The sequence below is a fragment of the Micropterus salmoides genome, unplaced genomic scaffold (assembly GCF_014851395.1).
Source record: "Micropterus salmoides isolate LMB-PRFRI ecotype aquatic unplaced genomic scaffold, ASM1485139v1 Ms_hic_scaffold_1, whole genome shotgun sequence".
Classification (NCBI taxonomy): domain Eukaryota; kingdom Metazoa; phylum Chordata; class Actinopteri; order Centrarchiformes; family Centrarchidae; genus Micropterus; species Micropterus salmoides.
The window spans coordinates 3,476,920-3,500,915 of NW_024040040.1; the positions used below are offsets into that span (position 1 = coordinate 3,476,920).

Below are 23,996 nucleotides of genomic sequence, written 5' to 3' on the forward strand. Positions count from 1 at the left end.
TCAGTCTCTGAAACAGTTTACCCCTAGTTTCCCTCATCTCAAGCTTAACAAATTTAGAGTTTTCACAAAATTTCTTAAACAGGGCCCTGTTGTGACCAGGTAGGCAGACAACAGTCGGAGAACGCACATATTTATTTCAATTTTAAAACACTTTCTTTGCAGAGGCCTGTAGACTAGTACAGTTATAAAATAGAGAAACATTTACCATAATAAGCATACATAATAAATAAATAAATAAAACACACATATAACATCATAGTCATCGTAGTCCAGTGCAGCTTTACTAATTGGGATGAGTACATTGTCAGTCATACAGTGCAAACGTAATTCATGTATAGAAGTTTTATTATGTGTGTATAGTCAAGGGATGATGAAGCTCTCTACCTAACATACAGAAGAGGTCCAATGTCAATAAACATTTATAGATCACCATTTGCTTGGTTATAAATAGTATTTGTTAAATTCATTTTGAAAACCTGTACTGCTAAAACACGTTTGTCCTTTTTTTCTGCTAATACTCACATTTCTACGAGGTTGGAAACTACAGACATGGAATTTAAATATAAAAATGAGTCGACGTGTTTCTCTCTCTCTCTCATAAACACCACTGCACAAATCTGTCCAACACAATGCTCGCAATGTCATAGACCCAGCTTTAGAAAAGTTATTAGAACATCTGGCTCGTGATGTAGCCTACAGAACATTCTCTACTGAGTTATTGCCTGGGGGCTGTTGCTTTATTATTCTAAATAGACATTACATTGTTAGTGTAAAGTTGTGGTTATAGTCCTTGATTTTGATTTACTTTTATTTTATATAGTTCCAAAGCAAAAATCTTTTAAAGTTAGTGTAAACCAGTGAATTATAGGATGGTTTACCCCTGGCGTTGTGGTTAATGGGAACGTTAGCCAGTTAGGCTGTGTTGGAGAACAGTAATTCACTTGAAAGATATTTAATTTGTTAAATGGTTTAATTAGAGTTAGGGGGTGACAAAAATAATCGTGACTAGTCGACTAATCGAATAAATAATTAACAGATTAGTCGACTACGAATATAGTCATTAGTTGCAGCCCTACATTTAGTGAGATGAGAAATGAGTTCTTGTGATATTCTTCTGGCAGCTCAGATGATCCCCAGTGTTTACTTTAATGTCAGATCCTATTTACGCTGGGAAGAGGGTAGTTCATCCAAAAGTTGGCCGCAGTATTTATAGCCTACGCGGGTTTGGTGAGCTCAATTTGGCTGTGAGGGTGACTCCGACAAGAGTTCACGCTGTGACGGAGTGGAAGTGGCAAGCGTCTAGTTTTAGTGAAGGCACTAGCTCTGCCTTGTGGTCAAGAAGACATAATACCACTTGCAATTACTTTGAATAACTTTGTACTAAGTTCAGTGATTAATTTATTACAATAACTTGAAAGATTTCTGTAACTGTGATCCTGTAAAGATTCAACTGTGATCTGTTCAGCAATGAGAATATTTTTCTAACAGGAGGAGACTGTCCCTCCTACAGCGAACACAAGGACACTGAGGCACCATAACAGAACCCAAAGCCAGGATAAAGAGGTTCAGCGAATGTGGTGTTGAAGGTGTGGAGGTGGATCAGTGTGTCAGAGGAGACGCTATAAAAGGACAGAGTGCCAGCAGGAAGTCCACATACACTGCTACTCTGTTAGAGACAGAGGAGGAGATGGATCTTCCTATCTTATTGTGACAGACAGAGTAACCATCATCAGAGCAGAAAAGTGTCCAGGACTGACTGTTCCATCCAAACCTGCAGTCTTTAGTGTTTCCTCTCCTCCTGATTCCTCCGTAACTCACTGATATATCAACTCCTCCACTCCACTCAACCTCCCAGGAACAGCGACCAGTGAGGCCATCTCTACACAGCAGCTGAGGCCAGTAGTCAAATCTGTCTGGATGATCAGGAAATGGCTGAACCTCGTCCACACGTGTCACCGTCCTGTTGTTGTCAGACAGTTGGATCTTTCGGTTTACTGTGTCTGTGTCAAATGTGAGTTCACAGGAATCTGATGGAGAGAACGAGACAACACAGCAGTAGTTATTGATCTATCATCTGTTCAGTGATTGACACATTGATGATGACATTAGAGCTTTGAAATAGTGATGTCATAGTCTGAAGATGGTTGAATGTGTGCTGCTTTGTTCAAGAATCAAATGAAAAACACACTTACACTTCCTCAGACCTGGTGTCAACCATTGGACTCCACCAGGCTCCATCCTGAAAGGAAGAGGGGGATCAGTCCAGAACATCCTCTTTAACCATGAAACATGAATATTACATTCCTCTTATACACATGTACACAATACGTGCATCTGGCCTCCTCCTCCTTGCTCTCCTCCAAACCTATTCATCTGTTCACTCTCCTCATATACTGAGAACAACCGACAGAATATTGGTGTGTTTGAAAGAGGAGGACAACATCTGATAACACATACAAACCTTTTTTTGGATCATCCATTCACCATTATGAGTCCCACTACAAACCTGCCAGATAACCAAGTGACAGAGACTCCAAGACTGGTTCCCCCCCATAACATCACAAGTTTCAGAAAACCTTTTTCTGATAGAAACAGTACCATTTCATCCGTTGGAATTCTTTGTGCAAGTTCATGTTACTATGGTTTGTTGCTGAATTTATTTCTCTAATGTATATTACAGCAGTAAAATTTCTGTCAGGATCACTTCTGTTTCTACTGTACTGCACACGTCCTGTTTGATCACATTGACATTTAAAGCAGAAATAATGAGTTTATGGAAAAATGCTTGGAGATTTAAGTTTACCATAAAGAGCAATGAGAAACAGCGACTCATAGCAGAAGGATTAAACGGTTTGAAATGGATAGGCTTCTCTTGTATAAAATAAGCATTCTAGGCCAATGAAACAATATATTTTTTTATTCTCTGGAGGTGCACAAAAAAACCCTTCTAAGTTAATTTGCAGTGCACACAAAAAGAACCATTATTTAGGATAATAAACAGAGATTTCTGTTTATGTAAAAGAACATCTCAAAAATGTTGTACAGGTTGTTCAGGAATCATATTAATTAATACTTGCATGCAGTGCAATTTATTCTCATAAATAAGGTGAACATGAGGACAAAGTCCATTATAACTGATACTGGTTTTGATACCTCAGTCATGCGAATATGAGTACATATATTGTTATCAGATGTTCGTTTCCTTATGGTATTTGAGCCATATGCTGTGTGCTAGTTTGTGGATGTAATGTGTTGCTTGTAAAAATGGTATGGAAAAATATAACCGGGGTAGGGGAGCAACGGATTGCATGTAACAGCGTTAAATAATGAGGATACTTACCAAAGTCCAGCCCAAAGGGAGTTCCCATCTCCCACAGAAAGCTCTGCTCTGAAAACAGCTGGTTTGTAGTCCAGCCCTTCACTTCCTTTACTTGTGACGTCACAATGAAAACGCGTCATAAAGCTTGCCAAGCGGCTAGCGTGGTCAGGCACGCCCTCAAACCAGGCTAGTCTGATTAGAGGCCCTTTGGCTCAACTCGCCTTTGTTGGTTTTCCATTGTAGAAATGTTGTACCTGCTTCCAGGTACTTTTTTTCATATCACCTCACCGCTAGCAAGGTTCCAAGCGAGCTGAGGCGATACTAAAATGTAACGTGAAAACATGACAGAATGTTGACTGGTCAGAGAGAATACTCACTATTAATAATAATAATAATAATAATAATAATAATAATAATCTCAACAGAAAGTTATCCAGTTTTCAAATGGAATTTCATCAGTAAATCCAATTTTGACAAGTTTTGGAAGTGAGAAATCAGCTGTGTAGATTTCGAATATTGACAGTTTTACAAGAAGTGATGGCAGAACAAAAATGTTTGAATATTGTCGGAGTTGAGGAGCTCTTCAAGTGGCTGCAGGGGAAGCCTGTGCCCACCCACGAGAGAAGCGTGTGAGGCCGGCCAGCCGCCCGCTCACAGAGCCCTCTGCTCCCGCCGTCACAGCCGCTGCATTATTGAAACGTTTTAAGCGTAGATATATTTTAAGAGCTGGTGTGTGTCGCATTGAACGTTACGTCGCGGCAATTGTGTGTGGCATTGCTATGACGACAATCTAAGTCTCTGGGTACTATCAGCAATGGAAAACGGAGCAGGGCCGAGTAGAGTCCAGTCTATCGATTTGCCCTATGGTAGCATTTTTCGGCAAGGCAGCATAGATCGTCAGAACACCGGCAACAGTTCAACGTTTAGTCCTGATGGTAAGATGTGGAACAATGATGTTGTGTGCTTGTGGACTTGAGGGTAACTTATGTGCAACTCCCAACAAAGATTTTGTACAAGTAAGATGCATCACTCTGTAGCTCAAGAGCGGAGCGAACACATAGGGTGAAAAGAGAGAGTGAAAGTGAAAAAAGTTGAAAAAAGTGAAAAAACACTATGCTTCAACAGCTCATAGAGAAATCTTTTCATTGGACGCTAAATGAATGCAACAAAGTCAGAATGAGTCATCAACAACTTAAAATGGTTTTCCAAATGTCATCAAGAGCTACCTACAGAACAATGTTTTTTGTCATTGATGGGTGAGATACTGCCATAGTGGTGATATAGTGCAAAACATATATAAAAACATTTAAATATGGATTTTGGGAATAGGAGATTTTTTTATTCTATGTTTCACTAATAATACACTGAGCAGGCAATGCATCATTAATACTTCTCATTTGCCAATTTGGCATTGAAATAATCCAAAAGTAACTAAAAGTAATCAGATTACTTTACTTTTACTTTGTGGTACTTTGATTATGTTATGGATTATATTTTTAAATAAGTAATTAGTAATTGCACTGGATTACATTTTCTAAATAAACCTCCCCTATTTATGGAGTAAATGTTTTAGTGTACCGCTTATATTGTATAAAACAGGTCATATTAGTGGAGTGTAGCCTAAATAAATGTTTAAACACAAGTGGAATGCATTTGGTTGACTCTTTTTTCAAGGAGAAAAATCTAAAATTATGCACCAGTGTGTCTTACATACAGTATCTCACAAAAGTGAGTACACCCCTCACATTTTTGTAAATATTTGATTATATCTTTTCATGTGACAGCACTGAATAAATGACACTTTTCTACAATGTAAAGTAGTGAGTGTCCAGCTTGTACAACAGTTTAAATTTGCTGTCCCATCAAAATAACACATCACATAGCAGTCCATTGTCATCTGAGGGCATCCAATACCAACGCCTTTGGAAAAAGTGACAAAACGTAGTTATTTGACGCTAAAGGGTGTGATGCGCACCCATTCACACCTGTGACCTTGTAACACTAACAAGTCACAAGACACCGGGGAGGGAAATTGGCTTATTCACTTTTATTGCCAGTGGTTTAAACATTAATGGCTGTGTGATGTTTTATTTTGAGGGGACAGCAAATTTACACTGTTATACAAGTTATACAAGCTCACTACTTTACATTATAGCAAAGTGTATATTCTTCTGTGTTGTCACATGAAAAGATATAATCAAATATTTACAAAATGTGAGGGGTGTACTTTTTTAGCCTCTGTCAGAATTTGCTTTCCTTATCTTTATGCAATCAGTACATATTAATGAGGGGCATTTCCCTGACCATTTATAGGCATAGACTAGGGGTGGGAATCTCTTGGCACCTCATGATTCAATTACAATTCAGAGGGCTGTGATGCGATATTATTATTATAAAAAATGATTATTGATGCATCTTGATGCATAATCTCTGGATAATTAGCATTGAATTTGCACATTAAAATCCAAAAGAAACATCTCCTAACAAGCTTAAAAGGACCAGTTTGCATCCTAATTTACTTCATTAATCTAAGCGCCATGGTCCTTCTTTTCTTTAACAGTTTTCAGACTCCTCTTAAAACTAAAATATAAATTTGATTCAGGATGTACAGTATGTATACAGGACAAAGCTGTACACCAGTTTAGTCAAAGCTTGTAATTGATGTTCTCAACCCTAGACAAGGAGGTAAGTTAGTAATGACATACAGCTGAGCTAATTAATATTACTTCGTTACTGATTTAGGTGACTTTACATAACAGCCAAAAAACGTGTTGTAACTTTACAGGGGGGATGTTAGCTAGTGCCTTCACTTACAAACTACAGACTTATTAAGGGACACACTGTGACCTACACTGCGCGTTTATTGCCAGACTGGAACTAAATGCTAATATTTCTTTGCTAACTTTCACCGTCATGTCCTGCCGCTTGCTCTCTCTCTCATTTGCTCAGCAACACTCTCAGGATACACAGAGAGATCGCCAAGCGTTGAGTTTTACCATGCTCGCAATGTGTGAGTTAAAATCATTACTTGTGCACTGACATTAATGATTGTGTGACATTTTAGTAGGGTGGTTATTCATACCGCAGGTGGTGTGCTGAATACAAGGGAACACTGGTTTCTCGGTTATGTGCACGCCACAGATGGTCCGGGCGTTGCACTTCCACGAGTTTCACCTTTTGCGTTTCGTCAACATCATCAATCAAGTAACATTTTAATATTTAAAAACTAAAATATTTTTGTGCACACGCACTTCCTGTGTTTTGTCCGTACACAACCTTTAGGAGTCCTTTCCTACATACAGTTCTATAAGACCCCTGCTCTATCAGACTGACTGACTGTGGATGCAGTAGGCCACTTCATACCGTAGACTCCAGTGTGTATCATCCAGTCCAGCAGCCAGCAGCTGACTCACACCCGAGTCTCCTGGATCATTGTAGCTCAGGTCCAGCTCTCTCAGATGGGAGGGGTTTGAGCTCAGAGCTGAGGCCAGAGAAGCACAGCCTTTCTCTGTGATCAGACAGCCTGACAGCCTGTAAACACACAAAAGAACACGTGGCAGATCATCTGAGGGTCCTGCAAGTGGCGGTTCTTTACCAATTTTATTGAGGGGGCCAGGCTGGGGCCAGTTGTTTCATCAGAAGGGTACATTCAATCTGGGACAAAAGAGACAAAGACAAAGTTCAAGCTTTTGAAATGTCTTGATAACTATATAAGTACCGGTGCTGGTCATATAATTAGAATATCATCAAAAAGTTTGATTTATTTCAGTTATTCCATTCAAAAAGTTAAACTTGTATAATGTATACATTCATTCCACACAGGCTGATATATTTCAAGTGTTCTTTCCTCTTAATTCTGATGATTATAACTAATGAAAACCCCAAAATCAGTATCTCAGAAAATTTGAATATTGTGAAAAGGTTAAATATTGAAGACACCTGGTGCCACACCTAATCAGCTAATTAACTCAAAACACCTGCAAAGGCCTTTAAATGGTCTCTCAGTCTAGTTCTTTAGGCAATACAATCATGGGGAAGACGGCTGACTTGACAACTGTCCAAAAGGCGACTACTGACACCTTGCACAAGGAGGGAAACACAAAAGGTCATTGCTAAAGAGGCTGGCTGTTCACAGAGCTCTGTGTCCAAGCACATTAATAAGAGGCGAAGGGAAGGAAAAGATGTGGTAGAAAAAGTGTACAAGCAATAGGATAACCGCACCCTGGAGAGGATTGTGAAACAAAACCCATTCAAAAATGTGGGGGAGATTCACAAAGAGTGGACTGCAGCTGGAGTCAGTGCTTCAAGAACCACCACACACAGACGTATGCAAGACATGGGTTTCAGCTGTCGCATTCCTTGTGTCAAGCCACTCTTGAACAAGATACAGCGTCAGAAGCGTCTCGCCTGGGCTAAAGACAAAAAGGACTAGACTGCTGCTGAGTGGTCCAAAGTTTTGTTCTCTGATGAAAGTAAATTTGCATTTCCTTTGGAAATCAAGGTCCCAGAGTCTGGAGGAAGAGAGGAGAGGCACAGGATCCACGTTGCTTGAAGTCCAGTGTAAAGTTTCCACAGTCAGTGATGGTTTGGGGTGCCATGTCATCTGCTGGTGTTGGTCCACTGTGTTTTCTGAGGTCCAAGGTCAACGCAGCCGTCTACCAGGAAGTTTTAGAGCACTTCATGCTTCCTGCTGCTGACCAACTTTATGGAGATGCAGATTTAATTTTCCAACAGGACTTGCCACCTGCACACAGTGCCAAAGCTACCAGTACCTGGTTTAAGGACTATGGTATCCCTGTTTTTAATTGGCCAGCAAACTGGCCTGACCTTAATCCTATAGAAAATCTATGGGGTATTGTGAAGAGGAAGATGCGATACGCCAGACCCAACAATGCAGAAGAGCTGAAGGCCACTATCAGAGCAACCCGGGCTCTCATAACACCTGAGCAGTGCCACAGACTGATGGACTCCATGCCACGCCGCATTGCTGCAGTAATTCAGGCAAAAGGAGCCCCAACTAAGTACTGAGTGCTGTACATGCTCATACTTTTCATGTTTATACTTTTCAGTTGGCCAACATTTCTAAAAATCCTTTTTTGTATTGGTCTTAAGTAATATTCTAATTTTCAGAGATCCTGAATTTGGGATTTTCATTAGTTGTCAGTTAATCATCACAATTAAATTAAATAAACGTTTGAAATATATCAGTCTGTGTGTAATGAATGAATATAATATCCAAGTTTCACTTTTTGAAAGGAATTACTGAAATAAATCAACTTTTTGATGATATTCTAATTATATGACCAGCACCTGTATATGGGTGGCTGTGGCTCAGGAGCAAGAGCGGGTTGCCCGTTAATCGGAAGGTCCTCCAGGCTGCATGTCAAAGTGTCCCTGGGCAAGATACTGCCCAATCCCCGAATTGTATGAATGTGTGTGAATGTTTGTTTCTGTTTGAGCACTTAGGCTCAGTGTATAAATGTGTGTGAATGGTGAGTGGTCGAAAAGACTAGAAAGGCGCTATACAAATATGGAGCATTTACATAATGTAATGTTTTAGTATGTTTCAGTAACTTGTTTCTGTAACAGGATATTTTCAGAAACTTAAAGTTTTATTAAATTACATTATTAATAAAAACCCGTTCCTGTTAACTTTAGCTCAAGTTACAGTACATTCTTTGATGCAACACTTCTTTGTAATGCTTAATGAACAGTATAAGCACTAGTGTACTAGATATTCTCCATATTCACCCCTTTTATTAGTCATGATGTGAAATATACCCAAAACAAAATACTTGATAGTTGGCCATAATCTGTGCATTATGGACAGGGATACATATTTGGTAGACTGCATGTCCGGCCTGGTAGGACCAGTAGGCTACTGTTACTTTTTGTGTATGAAAAGTGCTGTTTAAATGCAATGCATTATTAAATTATGTTGTTGTGTTGTGTTTTGATAATAATTTAGGAGGGGGACTCAGAACAATTCGCAGCAATATCCAAAGGCTTTCCATGCAATGGAAACATGGATTACAAGGACAAACCATTGTCTACAATGCTGTTTTGAGTTTAATGTACATTTCAAGTCAAGTAGATGTAACGTTGAGGTGAGCAATGTGTTAAACTGATTAGAGTGATCCTGATTTTACAGTATCGATGGTGTAGATATTTGTAGGAGCAGCTTCCTAGAAAAAGGTCTGTCTAGCTTCCAAACTGTCTGGATCTAGCTTCCAAACAGTAACATTGATGACTAAGTGATCAACTACGTGGTGAGTTAGAAAATCATCAGACTATCGCGAAATAAATGCTCATTTTGTTTAGACATTCTCAATGCACTGCAGTGAATACTACAAAGTTCAATAATGTTAACATAATGTTAACGTTAGCCTTTAAAAGTATTCTTGTAATCCGTGTGCTAGCTTGCTCCGTCAGTTTTGTATGACATGAAGAACTTATTTGTCCACCAAATTAACCTTGTTTACCATGTGACAACACTGGCATCTAATGAAAAATGGGCAGAAATATGTGGAACCATTGCCATAATGAATCTGTCTAATTTTATGGGCTATATTATGTGAGCAAAATGGTGTTAACATGTACAGTAGCTTTTCAATGTATGTGACAGAAGGTTGTGCCTTGTTTAAAGTCAGCACACAACAAAACTATTTTCCCAACAGGCCTTTGAATGCATCAAAGTAGCCACCAGACAGCGACAACTGGTTGGCTCTCCAGACTAAAACCAGTCCTAGCGCATTCCACCTGCGAATACTGTACGTTTTTGTTTGTTTGTGTAACTTTTTGGTTCATACAAGTTTAGAATAAATCTGTTATATTAAACAAATTATTGACACAATCATACAAAGGTTAGCTGTTTATCCACTCATGTAAATGAGATTTTAATTGACCATTAATCGACTGGCACGAAGACGCTGACCTGAGAGTTTCAAGTTTCCTGTGTGGACTCTTCAGTCCAGCAGACAGCAGCTTCACTCCTGAATCCTGCAAGTTGTTGTTACTCAGGTCCAGCTCTCTCAGACAAGAGGACCGGGAGCTGAGAACTGAGGACAGAGCTTCACAGCTACTCTCCGAGAGGTTACAGCCACTAAGTCTGGAGAGACAATAGTAATTAAGGAATAAGTTGAAGGATAGCATTTAAGTTCGTTTTTAATGATGAATAAATCCCACTTACAGAGCTTTCTTGGATGCTTTGACCACTGGCAGCAGCCTCAGAAGAGCCTCCTCTGAAGAAGAGTATTTCTTCAGGTCAAACACGTCCAGATCTTTTTCTGATGACAGTAAGATGAAGACCAGAGCTGACCACTGAGCAGGAGAGAGTTTATCTGTGGAGAGACTTCCTGAACTCAGGGACTGTTGGATCTTCTCCTCTAGAGAACGATCCTTCAGTTCATTCAGACAGTGGAACAGATTGATGCTTTTCTCTGCAGAGGGAGTCTCTTCAATCTTCTTCTTGATGTACTCAACCGTTACCTGATTGGTCTCCAAGCCACTACCTGTATGTGTCAGCAGGCCTCGTAGGAGAGTCTGATTGGTCTGCAGTGAAAGACCCAGGAGGAAGCGGAGGAACAAGTCCAGGTGTCCATTTGGACTCTGCAAGGCCTGGTCCACTGCACTCTGGTAGAACTGTGTCACTGCAGATTCATCTTTTCTTGTTTCAGACTTCTGGGATGTGGTTTGTTCTTCTGACAGTAGATTGACACCACAGCAGATGAATGTCAAATGGACATGAAGAGCAGCCAGAAACTCCTGAACACTCAGATGGACAAAGCAGAACACCTTGTCCTGGTACAGCCCTCTCTCCTCTTTAAAGATCTGTGTGAACACTCCTGAGTACACTGAGGCTGCTCTGATATCGATGCCACACTCTGTCAGGTCTGATTCATAGAAGATCAGGTTGCCTTTCTGCAGCTGCTCAAAAGCCAGTTTTCCCAGAGACACAATCATCATCCTGTTCTCTGGACTCCAGTGTGGATCTGTCTCAGCTCCTCCATCATACTTAATGTTCTTTACTTTGGACTGAACCACCAGGAAGTGGATGTACATCTCAGTCAGGGTCTTGGGCAGCTCTCCTCCCTCTCTGGTCTTCAACACCTCCTCCAGAACTGTAGCAGTGATCCAGCAGAAGACTGGGATGTGGCACATGATGTGGAGGCTTCGTGATGTCTTGATGTGGGAGATGATTCTCCTGGCCTGCTCCTCATCTCTGAATCTCTTCCTGAAGTACTCCTTCTTCTGTGGGTCAGTGAAACCTCTGATCTCTGTCACCATGTCAACACACCCAGCAGGGATCTGATTAGCTGCTGCAGGTCGTGTGGTTATCCAGAGGCGAGCAGAGGGAAGCAGGTTCCCCCTGATGAGGTTTGTCAGCAGCACATCCACTGAGGTGGACTCTGTAACATCAGTCAGGACCTCATTGTTGTGGAAGTCCAGAGGAAGTCGACACTCATCCAGACCGTCAAAGATGAACAAAACCTGGAACTCTTCAAAGCTGCAGATTCCTGCTTCTTTGGTTTCAGGAAAGAAGTGATGAACAAGTTCCACCAAGCTGTACTTTTTCTCTTTCAGCACATTCAGCTCTCTGAAAGTGAATGGAAATATGAACTGTATGTCCTGGTTGGCTTTGTCTTCAGCCCAGTCCAGAGTGAACTTCTGCGTTAAGACTGTTTTCCCAATACCAGCCACTCCCTTTGTCATCACTGTTCTGATTGGTTCATCTCTTCCAGGTGAGCCTTTAAAGATGTCTTCTTGTGTGATGATTGTTTCTGGTCTGGCTGGTTTCCTGGATGCTGTTTCAATCTGTCTGACCTCATGTTCATCATTGACCTCTGCAGTCCCTCCCTCTGTGATGTAGAGCTCTGTGTAGATCTGGTTCAGAAAGGTTGGGTTTCCTGCTTTAGCAATGCCCTCAAACACACACTGGAACTTCTTCTTCAGGTTGGATTTGAGTTCTTGCTGACAATCTACAACAGAAGGTCCTGGATGAACACAAAACAAATAATATTAGTAAGTGATTTATAAAGTAAAAATTGCAATTTAATTCCCCCCAAAAAACATATAAAAACATTTTTCCGAGACATCAACATCTTCCCGTTTATCCAGCGGGTGAAATCTTTAGAGAAATCCTCTTACTGCTCTGCAGACGCTCAGCCAGCTCCTCCTGCTTCATTCTCCTCAGGAAGTGCTGTGTGATCTTCAGAAATGCCTCTCTGCTGCTCCTCCTCTGTTCTTCCTCCTTACCCTCCAACACCTCCTCATCCTCCTTCTGACTCTCCAAGCATTCTGGGTAATCTGAACTCAGACCCTTCTGGATCTGCTTCAGCTCGTTCTTCACAAAAGTGACAATGTTCTCCTCCAGCAGCTGGAACAGAATATTATATGAAGGACACAGTCAAACTAAAACCAAATGGACAGACTGACAATCCACTTGTTTAAGTGCAGCATGGAGATTATTTTGAACAAAAATATCTAAAAGTAGTTGTTGTACATGTACAGACCATAAATATGGAGTCCAGGTGTGTTTGATGCTGCTGGGCAGACTGACCACTGGGAACCTCTGAGCTCTCCTGGTCGACACTGTGGAGGAATCATGAAGAATTAGTTCAAAATGTCTGCCCACGCAGAGACAAACCCAAGGTAAAGATCATTTGTTCACTAGTCAACCAAGTCGTCCCAACACGCACAACACAAGGGAACAAAGCCACAACAAAGCTCACAACAACCACACAAAGCATGCTATAGCGCTTAATGTATCTTACCAAACTATCAGGCCAAGCCCATAGGCCAAGCCACCAAGTCACAGACACTAACACAAAGATGATTAACAACTTTCCCACTGCCAATAGTTTAGTTCCTCATCTACCAGACCAAAATATACCCAACCAGTTCAAGAGATACAAGATTTTAAAACAATTCAGCTGCACATCACCTCCAGATCAGATAAAGCATTGATTTTACAGTTTCAACCATAGTAATTCTGAGATTACAAACACAAAGACAAAAACAGAAACATGTGCAATGGTGAAGTCATAGCCACGAGACAGCGCAACTTCTCAAGCTCTAATCTTACTACACTACACAAAATTATAAACGCAACACTTCTGTTTTTGCCCCCATTCATCATGAGCTGAACTCAAAGATCTGAGACTTTCTCTATGTTCACAAAAGTCCTATTTCTCTCAAATATTGACCACAAATCTGTCAAAATCTGTGTTGGTGAGCACTTCTCCTTTGCCGAGATAATCCATCCACCTCAGTTAGTTTTAAGTTGGATATCAGTAAAACTACCTTCACTGCGGTGCAAAGCGTCGTCCCCTTGTAAAGTGTTGAATATACGACACAAGATAAATGATGAATGAGCATTACTGTAAACGATAGACGTTACCTTCAAACGATAAATATTGTCCTATCGCACAGCCCTACCTGGGAGGATTCAGTTGACGAGGCGTATGAGCAAAACCTGTACGCTATGCCGACCATACCTCATACACAGAGAAAAGCCGTTTCAGTGTGGCTAGTCAGTGCCAAGCCAGTGGCTTTGGATGAAAAGCCAGGATCACTGTTGGGCCCTGAAGTAGAAGGCCAGAATCACACAGAAGAGGGTGGTTCTGGAATGCCAGAGGTCACCGTTGAGCCCTCCTGAGAAGCCTGGAAAGCCTGAGAAGCCTGGGTTCATCAATGAAACATCAAGGAAGGAAGGTGCCCACTTAAAAACTGCTTTGTGTCAACTGTTCATTACCAATCACATCGTTCCTGCAGTCACCATCAGTAGGAGGACTCTCATATAAGTGTATGCACAAAGTATATTGATATTGGGGCAGATGTTGCCCACTATTCAGAAGGTTGGCGGTTCAATCCCCGGCTCCTCCAGGCTCCATGTTGAAGTGTCTTCTGGCAAGACACTGAACCCCGAATTGCTGGCTTTTCCATCGGTGTATGAATGTTACTTTATGTTTGAGCACTTAGGCTCAGAGTGTGATTGGGTGAATATAGTGTAACAGCCCTTTGAGTGGTTGGAAGACTAGAGAGGCGTTATACAGATACAGAGCATTTACATCTTCAATGGCTTTTCTACAAAATATTAACATGCTGTTTGTCCAGGGGGTCAAATACTTGTTTTTCCTCATCAGATGGTTATCAATTTTTATAAATTCATATGATGTGATTTTCTGGAATTTCCTTTGGGATTCTGTCTTTCACTGTTAGAATGTACATATGATTAAAATTGTAGATTGTTGCATTCTTTGTAAGTGGGCAAACCTGCAAAATCAGCAAGGGGTCAAATACTTTTTTCCCCCCACTGTACATCTTTGAGTTAAAGTGTTGATAAATTTGAATCAGGTGGGTTCTCATTAAAGTCTTGGTGGTACTGCTGATCCCCAAAGAATCAACAGTCTAGTCTGCATTCTGTGCAGCTTTCAGTTTACTGTGTTGGTTCACCAGCTTGTCTGGTTTAGTCCCTCCAGCTTGTATTGACACCAGTAATACTATGGACAGCAATGCAAAGCTCATACAAGTATATTGGATGCTGGTGCAAATTGGTAGTGAGTCACAATAACCTTGTATAAAGTACGTGGAATAAATGTGTTAATAAAGCTCGATAGAAGTAATTTATTTTTTGAGTTTACACCAAACAGGTCCAAGAATGCAGAACTGAACTGCCGTCCATATGCACGTGTCTTTTTGCCCTTACAATAATGTCCTTGCTGACAGATATTTAGGTACTATGTGTGTCTTCTTTCTGGGCCCCTTGCTTATCTCCTTTCCTCCTGACACTTACCTACTAGATTGTCCATATTTACAACCCAAATTCAATCATTCTGACCTCACCAGCAACATTCTCTTTGTCAGTTTCTTATGAGCATCTTCAGATGCTTGTGCCGATAGTTACGTTATTGCATTTGCTTCTGGCATCCCCTTTTTGCGGATCTAAGCATGTTCTTATTTAACCACAGACTCCCTGGCGGCCTGGGAGAGTGAGTTCCCTGGGCTTAACTTCACTACAGGGCCTCCGCCTAGCAATAGCAACCTCTGCAAACTTTGTTTTAAATAGTAAAACAATTTATATGAATCTAGGGGTGGGCGATATTACGATATTTGATTGTGAAAGATTAAAATGTCTCCACGATCTTCCATTTCAGAGAGATTGGTACTATCGTGCTATGGAGGACTGATCCTGACAAATTCAGAAATAAAGAAATAAATATTTAAATTATATAAAGGAGACATAAATGTATATACAGTATATTTTAATTAGCTGCTTTACTAATTCGCCTTTGTAATAATTACCTTATTTATTTATTGTCTGTTATAATCTTCTACTTTATTTATTAATTACTTCTAAATGTATTTATTTATGTGTGTGTTTTAATATTTTTGTCTGTTTTATTCTTCCTTTGTATTTTTTTACCTTATTTATTTTCACCCATGGTATTTATTTCTGCCTGTCCTTTTTACATTTCTCTATGCATTTCTGCCTCATTATGTAAATGAGGAGGGGCTGCGTCTCAAGGGGTGAACTTCTCCCCTATTGGTGGACCAGTCAGACAGGAGAGCTCTAGGCCTACTCTGCCTGCACACATCAACAAGCTTGCTCCTCACACAGTCAGATGGTTTCCTTCAGTGCGCTGAGCTGTTTAGAAGCTCTATTTGAATAAAGTACTACCAGCAACGTCTTCCTTCCCTTTTCATGTCGGCACTCTGACAGACAGTGTTTTCAGTTTCATTTAAATTTCTGAATTTGTCAGGATCAGTCCTCCATATCGTGCTACAGTGCAAAATCTATCAGTTTTAGTTCTGTGGCTAATGCAGCTGCTCTGTCAACATTGCAAGTCAGCTGCCTGCGTCCTCCGCTTAACATTAAAGTTCTCCGTGTCTCCCAGCTGCTCTGCCTCAACTCTCTGGGATTTACGGAGTTTTCTGATGAATAGAAAGTGTTACTTGTTAGACTGGGAGTTACACTACTACTCTACTGGAGGTTTTCAGGCCAGGACAACGTCAGAGAGCTGCGCTCCAGAACCGGAGCTGGAGCCAAGTGAGCAGTTGATGGACAGATACATTTACTTTTTGCTAAACCACTAACTGTATGTGTCTGTATCTGTAGCTAGTTAGCTAGGTTAGCAGTGTTGCTAGCTGTCCTTTATTAGCTGAGTCTGCCCCAGGGCGCAAAAAAACCACCTCAGTGCTGTATTCCCTGTCTTCAAAATTAGCCTCTGTCGGTCTTGGAGGCTGTGTTCAGTCCTGGTCCAGCTATAGTGTTTACTCACTGAGAGCTAAACCATTACGCACAGTCTACATGACAGGGTGGGGGGGTGTAACACACATTCAGCGCTATTGGCTACTGTAGACGCCAATCGATATCTGCAACAAGTCCTTCCCTGTCTTTGTGTTTTTAAATATGCAGAGAACCAAACAGCACATTCTTTCATGGCAAAATGAAATCTTTAAAATGTTATAAGGACAAAACAAATCAGTTCTTTGTTGTTTAAATGAATCATTAGGCAATATTGTATATGATTAATCAAGTAGTGTTATTTTTCTAGTCTTAAAGAGTGGTATTCTGCTCATTTTCAGGTTCAAAATCCTATTTAGGGGTTGTACCAGAACAGGTTTACATGGTTTCATTTTCAAAAAAACTTTTGTTGTACATGTTGCCGACCAGCTTAGCAACATGGACTGGAGCGAGAGTTTCAGAGTGGTGAGTTATTAATCTGTAACAAAAGTATCTTTCATCCATAGAGTTTTAACTGAGCTCTGTCTCTACATCACAGGAACAACTTTATGTCCACTGACTGCCTGGAGGGTAGCTAGTGTTTGGAAGGGAGAGGAGAGCTGTGTGCTGCAGCTCACTGTTTCACAGTCACAGGAAATGCAATGTGTTGGTCAGGGAGACTAGTGTTGACTGCTTTATCATAAATGCATTTACAAAACAAGACGATGGCCATTTTCAACAAAAAGTTGACAGCGGACCAGTTTGAAATATTGCAGCGATATAAGAGTCACAAGCAGACACATTTCTAGAGCTATTATCTGAAAAGCAGCAGGTGGAAACTGCAGGCTACACCAATTCCTTCCACTTTTGCGGTTTCCAGACTCATGCCATTTGCAGCATAGATTCAGATCATTACTGCTTACGTAAATGGAAAACCACAAATTTCTGCCTGGATTATAGTTTAGCTGCCCAAGACTTCTTTTACCTGTAGTATTAAACTGCATTTGCTGTTACCACCAGTTACTACAAGTGTCACATGCACAATAACGTCACAATGCATAATGGCAGAATGTATTTAAAAAATGGTTGATTTATATTTCCTGCCAATCGGAATTGCTCTTGCAGTTAGATTCACAATTACAGATTTTAACCATCACTCCTGAGAGCCTCCTTGGCAAAAGTCTGAAAGCATTTTCTAATTAAGTAGGTTAAGTGTCATTATGGACTTACCATATTTTTAGGAGTCTGTTCACAAAAAATTCTAAATTTGGCCCTCGTGGTGCTTAGAGAATTTCCAGTCATTCATCCACATAACGACTACACAAATGAACAAAATGCTGTTTCTCAAGGCCCATGGTGCTTAATACAAGATTACAATAATCAACTTTTAAGACACAAACATGTAACTACACTAGACGAGACAAAAAAAGGAACAGATATATTAAGGTGGAGTGAAGGTGGTTTGGTTGGAGCATTGTAGAGTGCGTAGTTCAACACATATCTGACTCTCTACTAATAACAGCAGCCTCACAAATAAAAATAGCAACAGCAGAGGTCAGTAATAAGGCTGTAGTAATGTAATAATGCTATGCAATGTTGGCTACATTTATATGAAGTATCATTAAATAGCTGCATTTCATTACTACTATTACTACTTTGGATTGTTACAAATACTTTGCTTTAAAAGTACCAAATAGTCACACAGTAAGGAAAATACATTTTTATCCTGTTCATTGCATTGTAGCCTCATAATCGTAATGAGGTTCCTATTCCAACCCTTGAGGTGATGCATCGTGGTGCATCGAGGAATTTAACTGAATCGAAGCGCTGACCTGATAATCGTACCGGAATCAAGTCGTATCGTGAGACCAGTGAAGATGCACACCCCTAACGCTTATCCTATGTACAGGGCCACGGGGGGCTGGAGCCAATCACAGCTGACATCGGGCGAAAGGCGGGGTCCACCCTGGACAGGCCGCCAGTCCATCACAGTAGCATGTAATATATGTTGTTTAATAAAGAAAACAATACGGATTACTTATAATATGCAAAATATGTTGAATACCAACTCAATATAAAAAGGTAACTTATAGGTACATTTATACTTAATCGTTATCTTAGCTTTTTGTACATAATTACTACGTTATATTGGAAACAGATTTATAACACAATTAGCCTACCATTTTGAAGCCTCGAATTTGTTGAAAACATTTTGTTTATTTGGGGGAGAGGTTGGAGCCAGTGAGGGATACACATTGCTACACCTGACAAGTTGACGTGGTAGTGAATTGTCAATCCCAGGCTTTGCTTTATTATCTGATTTACTCTAAACTGGACCATAATTTACAACATGAACATTTTGCTTATTGAATACTTCAAACTAACGATCAAGAAAATTGAACACTTATTAGCCCGATGCCAGCTGGGATTGGCTCCAGCCCCCCAGCGACCCTGTGCGCAGGATAAGCGGTTGACGATGGATGGATGGATGGATGGATGGATGGATGGATGGATGGATGGATGGATGGATGGATGGATGGATGGATGGATGGAAAGGGTTCAGTGAGGTAATAAATCAATCAAGAACGTCGCTTGGTTCGACCTCTAGCAATTAGAATCTGTTACGTTCCATAAAATCCCTGTTTTATTCTCATGCAGTCATCAGACAACAGTCAGAACATGTGTGTGGAGAAAATAAGTCAAGAGCTGAAGACGGGTTGTACTGGGCAGCGTTTGTGAATAAACACATAGGTTTAATAAAACTTTAATGTGATTAACAGCTGACCTCATTGCAGCAGAGGGTTGTCCTCCTTTAAAATCAATGATACGATCATTTGACCAGTCACTCTTGAAGGACACAAAGCTGGGTTCAGGTCCAGGTCCAGGTCCAGCAGAAGCTGGTCTCCTATAGATCCTATTAGACAGAAAGGAAGTTAACTGTTTAGTCTTCAGCCACAGAAGCTGCAGGAGAATCTCGCAGCTATCAACAAGAAAGGTTAAAACATGAAGCGCAATATCCGTTCATTTTTATATAAAATATTGGACCAGACCAGGACTAAATGTTCTGATCTCTGAGCAGATCTTACTGTTGCTGACAGATAGAAAACTTAACTGTGGCTCCATCAGCAGCAGCTCTGTTGGCCTGTATTCTAACGTTTGCATTTCTAGACTCACCACAAATATCCTGACTGCTGTTTACAGACTTTGGTAGGTGAAGCATTTTAGGACAAAATCCAAAGAGGAAGTTTCAGACTAAAAAGAGCTGAACTTGATTTGTGGATCTCAGACTGCTGAAGTCTCATTTTATCCTCAGCTGAACATAATGTGTTTTTACACAGAACCAGGACTGCGATTTGAGTCCTGGACAGTTAGAGATCCTCATCTCACCTCTGAGCTTTGGTCTGGCTGTCATGTTCCCCACACAGAGTGCTTTTAGAGGGAGGGACTCCCTCCTCTCTGTCCTCACACTGACTCATGCTGCTCAACTCACATCCACTTTCACCTGGAGAGGAAACACAAATCATTCATCTGCACATCAACTCAAATCAAGTTAATGTGCTTACTTATATAGGTGTTGAGAGACGTGTATTTACTGTATTTTTGTGTTGTCTTTGCAAAGCTGCAGAACAGACAATACAGTAAAGCTGCGTTTTGACCAAAGGAACTTTACCCAGGATCTAGGAACCTTCGGAGGAACTCACTGCGTTTCCACCGAAGGGAACAGGGTCTAAATTTACTTCTGGGGTCTTTATTTTACCCACCAAAAAGTCCCTGCTCCGGGGATAGTACTTTCCGAAAGTACCAGTACTTTGGGGGGCTTGCCTTGCAGTGAATTTCTAAATGGGCGAGTAGAGGCTACTGGCTTTAACTGGCTGTTTGTCTGCTACTGCTCCACTTTTCCACTATTGCTTGCAAACCAATAAATCACAATCAACAGTCAGAGAGCCACACGAGTTTGCTGATGTCCGCCGGAGTTGTAGCTACATCGGCATTAAATGTATCGCTGGGAAACAGCAGCCAGCGTGCAGCGGTGTGTTTACAGCGAACAGCCGAGCTGAGTTACGATGTTGTTGTTGTTGAAGTTTTTTCATCAAGTTTTTCCACAGAGCTGAAGTCGGTCTCTTCCTCTCCAAAACAAGCGGAACTGCTGATTACAGCAGGTAATAAAGCTGGTTAAACATCCTCCGACGCTCAGGCGACACTGACGTGATGCTGCAGCTGATCTGCAGCTCTTGTCGGCTGGAAATTTTTTAATAACCTTCCAAACTGTCTATTTTAGTGTTGCTTTCTCTTTGCTGGAGTTCTTTTATGAACTTTATGGTTTTATCCACGTGATTATTAAATGTGTACTGTGGCTCAGGAGTCAGAGCGGGTTACCCGTTAATCGGAAAGTCTGAGGTTCAACCCCCAGGCTGCATGTCCAAAATCCGTAGGCAAGATACTGAACCCAAAATTGCCCCTGGTGGGGCTGTTCCCCCTGTGTGTGAATGTTAGTTTCTGTTTGAGCACTTAGGCTCAGTGTTTGAATGCAGATGTAGTGTAAAAGACTAGAAAGGCGTTATACAAACACGGAGCGTTTACATCTTTATCGCGCGTCTCTTCATTTTACTCCCACACAAAAAAGCTGCTTTAATGGTCGAGCACAGCCTGTACTTCTTCCTTATATTTCAGTCAAATCTGATGTTCATTTTAAATGTTGCTCATGGATCTTGGTTACAAATAATGATGCCGGTGCATCGCTGTGTACAGCCAGGCCTACGTCAGCTGGTTAATTTTCCTAATCTTCACAGGTGGAAACGCACACAACAGTGGGCTGAAGGAACCTTTTAGTTCCTTGAAAAGAGATCCGGGGACTTTTGGTCGAAACGCAGCAGGTTAAGAAGAAATTAACTCTGAGCTCCCCTGTGCTGGTAAACGTCTCCGTATAGAGCAGAATCCAGTGGAACTGGAAACTTGGTGTTAAACTATCAAACAAAGCAACTTACAGTTTCTTCAAAACGCCCAAAGTGTTGATGAAGCAGACTCTCACTCGACGGCAGCAGAGAAAAGGCTTCGACACCGGTGAGCTGTTTCCTGGAGTCAGAGCTGCACCTGTAATGGATGCAGGCAGGTATGAAGGGTTTGCAACTGGGGCAGAATGTCACCATAAGATAACAGGAGGTTTTATTTACTGGTGTGTACTCATCTCAGCTTTGTCAAGACTTGGCGTTGTTTTTGTGCGTGCATGCTGTTTTGTCCAGCCAGAATTAGTACTAGTGTTATATATTAGCCTGTACTAGTAAATACCATTATAATGAATACACGGACATTAGTCCTAATCAAACCTTAACCACAGCGGTGTAATATCAGAAAATGGTTTTATTTCACTTTGCTTAATCCAAATGAGTTAACATAAATGCTTACCTACATTTCATATTTCATTTGCTAGATTAATCATATTTTATAAGGTGGTCACAAGATTGGTTTGTAAAATCTTAAGCTGTCAGATCAATCGAGTAAAAAGTACAATATTTCCTGGAACTCTGAAATGTTTTCTGTTAACAATCTGATAGAGTCACTGACCAGAGCTGCTCAAATTCCCAATAAACAGATTGATTCACCAGCACAAACGGCATGAAACCCACAGAGAATATTATAGCGTTGTAAGCAGTACTTGGAGGAGAATAAATTATTGTCGGGGATGTTTTTTACACGGAGAAGAGAAGCTGCGCCACGACGACCAGAAGTGAAAGTAAAGTTCCAACCAAAATATGAAATCCAACAGAAAGACAGAAATAATTTGAATCCCACTATAACTTACTGCAACCCGCTCACAGCAATAAGCCAACAAGATGAGCAAAGAGGCGTAAAAGTGTGTCGGTAACATCACAGAGAAATGAAGCTGCGCCACGACGACCGGTGTTTCGGTTTAACGAGTGGCCCCGTTAACCGGTGACCGTCTGTGTTCGTCGTAGAAACGACAGCTGTTGGAAACAGGAAGAGAATATGTAGCTGTCCGCTTTGTTCATTACATCGTCAGAAACCGAGTAGGAACCCTCAGTCTGCAAGGTTGCTTCATGTTTCAGGACATGTTCAAAACAGGAAGTGAGCAGATTGTCCTTCCTGTGAACGGCTGAATATCTGCAATAAAATGTATAAACTCAACACATTTTCGTCTTTTGAGTCTGTTTAAGTAAAGATGTTGCACTTACAAGAACTAGTAAGCCCCTTTAAAAAGGTAGAAAACAACTGGTCTGTACAGGATTCGAACTCACCTTTAGGGCGTCATGAAAGTGAAACCCACTAGACCATTGTGACCACATTAATAAGCTGATAGCGAAATACAATATTCCAGTATAATTATATTACCAGACGGCTGTCTGCTAATATCTAGGGTGGATTCAGGTTGAGTGGGACGCTTATGGGTCCTGTACAGGGTTAATTTTGTAAGCCAATCACAACAATTGTTATTGTGTTGTTGTTGAATGTCTATTGGATATGAAACAGAGGTTGTGATTGGTGTGACATCAAAGAAGTGGTCCTGTAGCTCTTTTTCAAATTGCTTGACCCCTGGGACCTCGTGGTAAAACACCGGCAAGTGTAATATATATAAAATTATTAGGGTGATAAATTAAACATTTTAAAGTTGTTGGTAAGAATTATGTATCTGACTACCACATTTATGGTTGGTAATGTATTAAATACACTAGGCTACACAAAAGACCCATGCAAAGAGGAACAGAAAGAGAGAGGGATTAGTGAAAGGGGGACAGGACATACAGAGAGGACGACAATGTAGGAAGGGAAGAAAACTCAACAGGTTGAGGGAAGAGAGAAGGCAGCGGACGTTATATAAAGGACAGGAACCTAAAGTAAGGTTTTCAGCCAAGGCATAAAACACCCTGAAATAGACATTACAGAAGTGAATGAAAGGGCTGCTGAGAGGCATCAGGTAAAGCTTCAAATAGTTTCAGAAACACATTTAATAAGTTACTTACTTATTAATAAACTGAAGACATTTTGCTTTTAGGCTACTCGCAATATTGTTGAATATTTTTAACTAAATTATATCTCTTTGAGTTACTTTGCACTAACACATTATATATGCTGTTAAATGTTAATATAATATTAAAATGCCTAATAATGCGTTATTAAATGTTGTAAAAAGTATTTCTCATGTGTTTAATTTTAACTTTAAATAATATAGTGTCCCAATTTTATCTAACAAAGTGTCCCACTCAACCTGATTGCTTAAAGATGATGTTTAAAGATAAACAATTTGATAATAAAGAAATAAATTGGCTTTGTTTCACCATAGATGTCTTCACAACAACGTATTTAAAAAAAATACATACAATTTTAATACATTCTGATTTAGGTTGTTTAAAAAGTCTTTACCTGACTTCACCCAAAACAAAATACTTGCAGTGACAGTAGGCCACCATCTGTGCATTATAAAGAGGGACGGACCAG

The 23,996-nt window shown here is 40.6% G+C and overlaps 1 protein-coding gene across 1 annotated transcript; it reads right to left on the minus strand.

Annotated features, from left to right (window-relative positions):
* Positions 1 to 113: 113 nt before the first annotated feature.
* On the minus strand, positions 114 to 22,688 carry LOC119896196 (NLR family CARD domain-containing protein 3-like). Its single transcript, XM_038709861.1, is given in 11 exon segments — positions 114 to 1,644; positions 1,647 to 2,027; positions 2,193 to 2,239; positions 6,683 to 6,850; positions 10,254 to 10,427; positions 10,509 to 12,312; positions 12,467 to 12,695; positions 12,832 to 12,910; positions 19,330 to 19,458; positions 19,932 to 20,046; positions 21,530 to 22,688. Coding segments are annotated over 10 exon segments (3,240 nt in total). The 5' UTR covers positions 20,021 to 20,046; positions 21,530 to 22,688; the 3' UTR covers positions 114 to 1,504.
* Between the last annotated feature and the right edge of the window lie 1,308 nt (positions 22,689 to 23,996).